At 49.7% G+C, this 10,000-nt stretch overlaps 1 protein-coding gene across 2 annotated transcripts in view; it reads left to right on the forward strand.

Annotated features, from left to right (window-relative positions):
- Positions 1–10,000, forward strand: part of LOC311314017 (myosin IXB) — a 67,711-nt gene that overhangs the window by 47,927 nt on the left and 9,784 nt on the right. For both annotated transcript variants that reach the window (XM_084444293.1, XM_084444294.1), the window contains exons 16-26: positions 117–239; positions 709–789; positions 945–1,055; positions 1,306–1,428; positions 1,889–2,038; positions 3,997–4,157; positions 4,766–6,193; positions 6,472–6,547; positions 6,712–6,818; positions 8,739–8,863; positions 9,751–9,941. In XM_084444293.1, the coding sequence (XP_084300419.1) occupies positions 117–239; positions 709–789; positions 945–1,055; positions 1,306–1,428; positions 1,889–2,038; positions 3,997–4,157; positions 4,766–6,193; positions 6,472–6,547; positions 6,712–6,818; positions 8,739–8,863; positions 9,751–9,941 (2,676 nt within the window). The remainder of the gene's footprint in view (positions 1–116; positions 240–708; positions 790–944; positions 1,056–1,305; positions 1,429–1,888; positions 2,039–3,996; positions 4,158–4,765; positions 6,194–6,471; positions 6,548–6,711; positions 6,819–8,738; positions 8,864–9,750; positions 9,942–10,000) is intronic.

Genomic DNA, 10,000 nt, shown 5'->3' on the forward strand with positions numbered 1-10,000 from the left:
GCACCGCACCCCCCGTCATTTATTATTATTTACAAAACAGAAATAAGAATAATACAATAGAACACGTCTGTGAAGTCGCTGGTATTTAATCTGTTGCTCTTCACATTCCTCTGCAGAGCCTGCTGGATTCGCGCTCCCTGAAGTTCATCGTTGGCCTGACCCTCCAAGACCGCACCACCAAGTCTCTGCTGCACCTGCACAAGAAGAAGAAAACCCCCAGCATCAGCGCTCAGTTCCAGGTGCTCATTTATCTAGCATTCATCCAGACGGGAGAAAACCCTTTTGAGACCTACTGTAGGTGTCTTTTACAAGAGGGCCCTGTGATTACACACACGGAATTAACGAGACAGGAAATGGGAAGCCATTTAAAAGTACACGAGAAAGAAGAGTAGAAAACAAACAATACATTGGGCAACGTGACAGTGGGGTCAAAAACGGCTGCATTCCTCAAAAGGTAGTTCAGACATGGAGTACAAGACACCAGCAACACCTCTGGCACAACTCTAGCACAACAATAAGCGCCTGTTGCACACAGCAACAAACACATAACTGTGGATATTGCAGAAAACGGTTGCTACTGGAGCGTAGCTGACCATGTCGGGCGGGTTCATGACCGTGTGTCTGTGTCTGTGCGTGTGCGTGTGTGTGTGTGTGTGTGTGTGTGTGTGTGTCTGTCTGTGTCTGTGTCTGTGTGTGTGTGGTCCTCAGACCTCTCTCACCAAGCTGCTGGAGACCCTGGGGAGGGCTGAGCCCTTCTTCATCCGCTGCATACGTTCCAACGCTGAGAAGGTAAGGACACTTTCCGTTGGATTCTGCAGCTCAACTTTCTCTCCCGGTACCGCAGCAGTAGTTCCAGATTGTGAGTTAGTCTCGTCTCTGACTCTGATGCTTCTTTTGACGTTCCGTTACGATCTGTGTGTGTGTGTGTGTGTGTGACGGTACAGAAGGAGATGTGTCTGGACGAGGGTCTGGTCCTGCAGCAGCTGCGCTACACAGGCATGCTGGAGACCGTCCGCATCCGGAGATCAGGCTACGGCGCCAAGTACACCTTCCAGGTACAGCAGGGGTCGCAGGAGGGCAGGAGACCCTGGACTGTGTGTGATCGTTTTCTCTATATATACTGTAGCTTGGCATATTGAGTTATTTTCTAGTTATTTTTTGATGATCCATATTGCCATGTCCCAGGAAGGGAATAGAAAGTTGAAGAGCTGTACTGTATATGTTTTTTTTTTTTGTTTGTTTTTTTATCCCTAAGCCATATCCTAGTTATTGTTGATGATCATCACCGTTATGGTGTCCCTGTAGGAGTTCATCGAGCAGTTCAGAGTGCTGCTGCCCAGGAAAGATACGGCCTCCAAGGAGGACATCTCTGCCCTGTTTGAGAAGATGGGCCTGGACCACACCACCTACCAGATAGGCAAAACCAAGGTTTGGAACCTAGCTTTCTCCCTTCAGTGGGGCAGATAAACTGCTGAACAATCTTGCGCTTTGTGATAAAATCACCAAATTTGGCACAAAGTATTTATATAAAACGATATAGATCGATAAACAAAGTAGATGTACCGTATACAGTATATTCCGTTGGTGAAGAGCAGAGAAATGTTTAATTGGTGGACACTTCTGTCACTGTGTGTGTGCGTGTGTGTGTGTGTGTCTGCCTGCCTGCGTGTGTGTGTGTCTGCCTGCCTGCCTAATCACCGTGTGCTGTGAAAAATCCCACCGTATGACAAAAAAAGTTGTTTGTTTTGTTTTGTTACCAGTCAAAAGTTAGGACACACTTTCTCATTCAATTGAATGAGACGGTGTGTCCAAACCTTTGACTGGTGCTGTAGACACCAGCGCCAATATTCCAGTATGAGTGTATTTATTTCCTGTTTCCTGTCTCCAGGTGTACCTGAAGGAGCTGGAACGCCAGCAGCTGCAGGACAGGCTGCACAAGGACGTGATGCGCAAGATCATCTTCCTGCAGCGATGGTTCCAAGCCCGGCTGGAGAGGAAGAACTTCCTGGACATGAGAAAGGCGGCCATTCTGATCCAGGTAATAATAATAAATATAGCTGCAGCGAAACAGGGGGCCAAGTGTCAAGCGCAACGAGCGCATCAAAGGCAACCAGGGAAACACGGCACATTGTGCTTGTGTGGTCATTGAAAATGTCAATGAAAATATGATGAAAGCGTGATGGGGGTGGTTGTGCAGAAAAACACTTATCTTGACTATATTTAAACTGAATCTGCCATTTTCATGTCCAGTTGGTAAGTTGTAGAGCATGCCATGGTCTACTCATACAAGCAATTTGAAACCCATTTGGCCACCGGGGGTGCTATAGCAATCAATTGTGTTTTTTCCCCTTTTAAGTATTTTGGCTTGTTATAGAGCCACCCTGTAGCCAATCAGCTTCATCTTTCTCCAGTAGCCATGAGGCATGCCCTTCTACCACTGCATAAGGTTTTGGAAAAATTGCAATGGCGTTTAGGCCTAAACCGGAAATGAGCTCTCTAGCACCCCCATTTTGTTTGATTGGGCCAATAATGGAGGGTTCGCATCTGTTTATGTGTGGGGGGTATGCTTACAAAGTTTCATGGTGTTCCAACTGTTCAGAACTTGTGAAAAGCCACGGCCTCCGCAATCTTCATTGGCTCATAGTGGCTCTACCTTTTTACTTTTCAAACTTTTGCCGAGATGGAACTTGAAGATTCAAGATTTCTTTACTTGTCACATGTAATGTACATGTACAGTTACAATGAAATGTTGCTGCCAGCTCCAAAATTATGCTCAATACAGATGAACTACAATAATCAATTTACACAATATTTGCAAATTTGACATTTGCATATGGTTATGTTATGTACAGCAGATATTCTACATACACTAGATGTTCTAGATGGTCATTCAGGTGCCGAATGACTTGCGGGAAGAAGCTCTTCCTTTAGCTATTGGATTGTGTCTACTGTGTTTCATGCAGGCTGGTGAAAATTCCTAGGAGGAGATAGATTCTTCTTTAAAAAAAAAAAGAAAATCTAAGTAACTAGAAGTTATGTGTTTTTGAGGCAAATTTGTTCCTTGTGAGGAGAGGCATATGTGTGCAGCATTTCATATGCCCATTCAAAATGTGCAATTGTAATCGGTTGCTACAGTATAGGGCCCCCCTTTGGCCAGTCGATGTAAGATTTCCTCCATGGCCTCTTCACATGATCCTTTACCATTGTGCAAAGTTTAGTAAAAGCGTCTTTTATAGGTGCTGCCATAGACTTCCATGGTAGATAAAGAATAATAAAACCTCCAATAACAATAGCACAATAACACTTATAATACACTTTATTTGTATAGAGCCTTTCATACAAAAAATGCAGCTCAAAGTGCTTTACAACAAAGAAATTACATAAGAAATTCAAAATTGTATAAAAATAGACATAAAATGAACATAAAAACTGGTAAAATAAGAGATAAAAGATAAAACCCAATAAAAATAAGATAAAAAATAATTAAAAAGAAGTGCAGCTGTACGCAAGTGCAAGATCATAATCATAATCCCAAGGCAGACGATAATTCCCTTTGCCTTCCTTTAATATAATTACACAAGGCAGACGGCAGCTCCCTTCATCTCCTTCAGTATAATTCAATCAGCGCAAACGGTACTTCCCCTTGCATGGCCAATCTTTAATATTATAAGAGGCCAAGGCAAACGCCAGTTCCGGGGCGGGTTTCGTATTTCCCCGTCTGGGAAATCCGCCCTGGTCCTATGGAAGCTCCGCCATATGGGTACAGATACTGTATGGTACATCCAAGACTATCTGAATGAGATCCATTGTGCCAGACTGTTCAGTAGAGTGCTGAGCAGTACAGATAGACTGTCATTGTTTCAAAACAGTGGATGGATGACACTTTATAATGAGAGGCTGTAAATGAACAACTGCTCCATTCTCTTTCTATCCTCCCACCTTCCCCTATCTCCCTCTCTCCTCCCTCCCACTCCCCCCCCCCCCCCCTCTCCCCAGCGTTCATGGCGTAGGTACTGCAGAGAGGAGCGGCGTTGGCAGGCCGCCACCGTGATCCAGGCGGCGTGGCGGGGGTCGCGGCAGAGGGTGGAGTACCTCCGCCAGCGGGGCAGCGCCACCAAGATCCAGGCTCTGGTCAGGGGTCACTCGGCCCGCAGGAGGTAAGGTCACAGCCTGATGAGATTCACATCTTACCACTGTGGAGTTGGACTTGTACTCAGTCATCAAGTCAGAATACTGTGATGAATTGAAATGAATAAGAATCCCACACCCACTGAGGGGTTGATCCTCCATTTGCTGTGACATATAGACTTTTTCATGGAATGTTCATATTCAAAACAATAACACCACAACATCTGGTTTGCTGTGACGATAACACAAGTTAGCTAATGTTAGCAGCGCTAGCTAGCTGATGTTAAAAATTACAAGCAGTTACCTGTACATCTTGAGCCTCCCAAAGGAAGAACAGTCGAGATATGTACATAATAAGCCCACCACTGAATAACAAGGTCCCAAAGTTAATTTGGACATTTTGAATACGTTTTCGACTTGTTAGCGTTTGACTATTATCACAGATTTTTTTTTTTTTTTTTTTTTTGCCATATCAGCTGGCGCACCGGAAGTTTACTTGGACCAAGTCGTTGCCCTAGTGGCCTAAAATTCCACTGAAAGGATCTAGAATTGAAGTTTGAATAATGTCTTTAAGAACTCCTTGTACCTTAAGATGGTACTGGATGTTTTGATGTTGAATCTGAATGTTGTTCCACAGGTGTCACTCCATACGAGAGGACAGAAGGAGGATGGAGGAAGAGGAGGAGGCTAGGAGGAGGGCTGAGGAAGAGGAGGAAGCCAGGAGGAGGGCTGAGGAAGAGGAAGAGGCTAGGAGGAGGGCTGAGGAAGAGGAAGAGGCTAGGAGGAGGGCTGAGGAGGAGGCTAGGAGAAGAGCTGAGGAAGAGGAGGAGGCCAGGCAGCGGGCCGAGGAGGAGGAGGCCAGGCAGAAGGCGGAGGCAGCCAGGATAGCAAAGGAGTCTGATGAGGAGGCTGCTAGGCTTGCAAGGGAGGCAGAGGAGGACGCGGTGAAGAGGAGGGCCAGGGAGGCAGAGGAGGAGGCTGTGAAGAGGAGGGCCAGGGAGGCAGAGGAGGTGGCCGTGATGAGGAGGGCCAGGGAGGCAGAGGAGGAGGTGACAGCCAGACTGAGACAGGCAGACAGCAGGGAGGAACCTCAGACGAGGGACGAGCCAGAGGCGGCCAACGAGGAGCTTGTGGAGGAGGGCCGACGGGAGGAGGGCGTGTTTGTCCAAGAGACTGAGAAGAAGAAGGAGGAGGAGGAGGTGGAGGCTGGGGAGGCCGCGGCAGGGACACTGCCTGAGGAAGAGGAGGAGGACGAGGGGCTGGGGGAGGAAGAGGAGGGCGGTGCTACTCCTGATTTTGAGGCTAACGGTACGCAGGCTGAGGCTGGTCCCCAGCAGGAGGAGGAGGAGGAGGAGGAGGAGGAAGAGGACAGCCAGGCTATGGATGAACCAGAGCTGGAACCGGCCCGGTCTAAGGGGCCTGCGGAGGGGTTGACCCCCAACGCAGCAGCCTCCCCTCCTCCCGGGCCACCAGATCAGGGCCAGAGGGTTCAGGCTGCCACCGCCCCGCCCCTCGAACCCGAGCATAAGAAACCCGGGCGGCACCCCCCGCTCCATAAGGGCCCGGCCTCCCGCAGCCAGGAGAAGAGGGAGCTGAGGCGGCAGAGAGGCCTGGAGCACAACCAGAGAGAGAGCCAGCGGGCCGCCACCGCCGCCACCAGCACCACCTCCACCACCACCACCACCCCACCCAAGGTCAAATTTCAGCAGGCCCCTGGCTCCGCCGGCGGAGCGGAGGCCAAGCTGAAGGAGCGGGTGGACAGCAAGGAGCTGGACCAGTACACCTTCGTGGCCTGGAAGGGGAAGGAGGACAAGGGGAAGAAGGAGGCCAAAGCCGCCTCCGCTCCAGGCCCGGTCCGCCCCACCACCTTGACCCTGCACCCCCCCGAGCCCAGCAGGAACGGCGAGGCGGCGGGCGCGGGCAGCCTGCAGCGTTACCACAGGGCGGGCGGCATGAAGGAGAAGTCGGACAAGTGGAAGGGGAGGAAGGGCGAAGGCGGTCCGTCTGAGAGCGCCGGTTCTCCTCCTCACAGCAGGAGCGACGGCAGGAGGAAGAAACACTTGCAGTAATGACACTTTCAAACTTTCTATCTTTCCTTTTTAATAAAGAAACACTCACGGTGATGACACTTTCAGAATTCCCTTTTCATAAAGGAACACTCACAGGAACTTTCACATTTTCAAAGAAACACTCACTGACACTTTCATAACATTCTCTAGCCATCTTCCATAGCTATCTTCCATCCTGATTCTGAGTTTATCTGTAATCTAAGTTGCTGTGTAATGAGCATCGAAGTGTAATTTAATCCGAGTTAACTTCCTCATCTGTGTGTCTCTTCTCTAGCAGTCGGGCTGACTCCTCCTCCCTGGATAGTCTGTCTCCTGGATCGGAGCACGGTGGCTCCGCCTCTAACAGAGAGGTAACCACGGGTTACAGTCCTGGTCTTCACCACCAATCACAAGCCTTACAGCAGTCCGTCAGATCCAATTAGTCTGTTTCTCTCACCTGTTCCGATCATCTACCTGAGGAGAAGTGTACTGCTCTGACTAGGTGTGTTTGTTTGTGCGTGCTTTCCTCCTGAAGGTCCTGTCACATGCAGACAGTGTCCCAGACGGCTCCAAGAGCAGCTCCATGAGGAGGAGGACCCAGGACACCTCGGGCCACCAAGACTCACCCGTCACACCTGACAGGTACACTTGTTTATTACCAACAGACACAATAATCAGTTGTTACTTAGCTCACTTATCCGTGGGGAGTGATCCGGCTGGTGGCCGTGGGCTTCACCAGTTCACTGCCACCACCGTGGTTTCGCCCTCGAGCAAGGAACTTAACTCCTGCCCTGCTCCAGCTGTGCAACACCCTGCTGGCGCTGCAGTGTTCCCAGCTGTGTGCCTATGTGGCCCCTCCACCCCTGCAACTCGCCCCATGTGTATAGCATGTGTGTATTCAACCATTTCCTGTCCGGGATAAATAAAGTAGCCACAGATCGATTGATCTATCTATCTATCTATCTATCTATCTATCTATCTATCTATCTATATCGACCACCGCCCCGCCCCCCGAACCCGAGCATAAGAAACCCGGCGGCACCCCCCGCTCCATAAGGGCTCGGCCTCCCGCAGCCAGGAGAAGAGGGAGCTGAGGCGGCAGAGAGGCCTGGAGCACAACCAGAGAGAGAGCCAGCGGGCCGCCTCCGCACCCCGCTCACCCCACTCCACCCCCCGCCCCCCCCCCCCCCCCCACACACACACACTCACACACACACGCACTCCGGAGGTCTGACCCAGACGGCCGATGGGAAAACATTGGCTTGTGTAATCAAACCGTCCCCGGTTACCTCCTGCGGGCCGTCCACAAACATCCACGCACGCTGTTTAGCCTTACATAGCCAGCTCCGCTGGGCCGTTTGTTATGGGAAGAGAGAGAGAGAGAGAGATGCCGGAAATTCCTCATAACTGAATTTGCTGCGAACCGGTTGACTCCGTCCCCGGTTTTCTGAACTCGCGGTTCCTCGCCGTGCCAAGGCCCCGTCTGACTGAGGGGGATCGAGCAGCGCCGCGATGTGTTGTGTGTTTTGATGCGTTGCCTTGGTGCCTGGCGCAGAGCTGGTGCGTGCTGATGCTGAACGCATGTGTTGCTGGACAGTGGATATGATCCATGACTCCCCTGGATCTCTGGGCCAGGTCTCTCTTGAAAAAGGGATTTTTAATCTCATTGAGACTAACCTGCGTAAATAAAGGTAAAATAAAATCGAACTAAAGCATGCTGGTCCTCCTGGACTGTCTTTGTTCTTGTGCCCAGAATGACATCACGCATCAAATCAAGCTAGAAACACAGCAACCATGGAGCTCTAAGGTTTCTTTGTAACAGATTCTAGATCCCTCACACATCATTGTACCCTTATGAGTGAGCAGGCTGGACACTCCTCACTTACAGTAAAGACTAAGGACACAAATCCATTTTTATTTATGTTCATGTATAAGGTGATCCTGGGCCAGCTACCAACATACCTAGGTACATTACTCACTTTACAGAGCCACATATTGTATAACATTCCACACATAAAAACTGACTTTGGTAAAAGGGCGTTTAGATATGCTGCCGCCTCATCTTGGAACATGTTGCAAAATGACCTGAAACTGGATCACTTTATTTATATCCATTGACTGTTTTTAAACTCAGATGGCAGAGCTGCTGACATCAGTATGTACATGTGTTTAGGTGGCATTGTGCATTGCACATGGAGAAGACTAGGGAGCGTTTAATTTAATTAAACTCTGGAGTTTTTCATTTCTTTAATTTCATTCATGCTTTCCACACCGTTTTAACCCATGGCTCTTGCTCTGTTTTAACCCTTTGATGTATTTGTATTATGTGTTGTTTTATTTGTACTGTATGCAACTGTGTGTGCTGTTTTCTGGCCAGGGCTCACCTGAAAAAGAGATGCAAATCTCAGTGTGATTTCTCTGGCTAAATAAAGGTTAAGTAAACCAGGCCAGGTCTAGCCTGGCTTATCGCCGATGGGCGTACATACAGAAACCTATTCAAAGTAGAATAGCCATGGATGACCTCATGACACAGTACATGAATGGCTTCTGTGTGTCCGGCAGGCCCTCTGGCTTCCTGCGGAAGATCCTGATGAAGCGTCCTCACAAGGAGGCCCAGACCCCCGACGACGGAGATCTGACCATGGCCCAGACCCTGTCTGAACGAGCAGCAGCGGGAGGAGCAGACGGTAGGTGGAGGAGGAGAAGGTAGGAGGAGGAGGAGGGGAAGGGGGGTAGGAGGAAGAGGAGAAGGTAGGAGAAGGAGGAGGAGGAGGGGGGTAGGAGGAGGAGGAGGAGAAGGTAGGAGGAGGAGGAGGGGGGGGGGGGTAGGAGGAGAAGGAGAAGGTAGGATGGGGAGGAGGAAGGGGAGGAGGAAGGGGAGGGTGGGGGGTAGATGTAGGGGTGTAGCAGTCAATGACTGCATCAGGCAGAGTTAGTGTGAACATCCAGCTCAGGCTTGAAACGTCAGCAGCAGTAGTACTGGTGTTAGTTACTGTAGCCTGTTAGCCTGCAGTGTTACAGTAGTACTGGTGTTAGTTACTGTAGCCTGTTAGCCTGCAGTGTTACAGTAGTACTGGTGTTAGTTACTGTAGCCTGTTAGCCTGCAGTGTTACAGTAGTACTGGTGTTAGTTACTGTAGCCTGTTAGCCTGCAGTGTTACAGTATGTCTGTAGAGTTGCTGTGGTCAGAGTCTGTCCCCCTGCTGGCAGAGGGTCAGTGAGGGGAAACCCAGATGTATTATTCCTTTGGCTTTATTAATAAGACCCGTTTGCTTTCTGGATAAACAGGGGCTCGTGTAGCATTGGGCGCTATGGCGCTAACTTATTTTGAGTTCTCACCACAATGTTTTGACTTTGCACCTCTGGGGAGTCTCCTGTCATGGTTGCGGAACATACTTCATTGGAAGGCTAAAACATATTTTTTAAAGGAATGATTTCCTTAAAATAAATTTAAAAAATGAAAAATTGCTTTAAAAAAATGCTGTTTCCCCACATTCCCAGTGGTTGTTTTCTGAGGCGCTGCAGTATCTCCCGTGCTTGTTGTGACGAGTTTGGTCTCTGTCCTGGTCTCTCAGCTCGCCAGTCCGGCCACGCCTCCCGCTCCCTTGCCTTCATCTCGGACTCTCCCAGGAAGGGCCTGAGTCGCAACCCCACCATCAAGATCAGCCGCGCCACACGCGTGACGGAGCAGTGGAACGCCTCGCTGGACCGCGAGATCACCAACGCCAACGAGCTGCGGCACCTGGATGAGTTCCTGGGCAACCAGGTAATGCCGGGCTCACACTACAGGATTTTTGGGCCGATTTATCCCCGATTCACCCCTCC

The sequence above is a fragment of the Borostomias antarcticus genome, assembly GCF_949987555.1.
Source record: "Borostomias antarcticus genome assembly, chromosome: 10".
In the NCBI taxonomy this organism is placed as follows: domain Eukaryota; kingdom Metazoa; phylum Chordata; class Actinopteri; order Stomiiformes; family Stomiidae; genus Borostomias; species Borostomias antarcticus.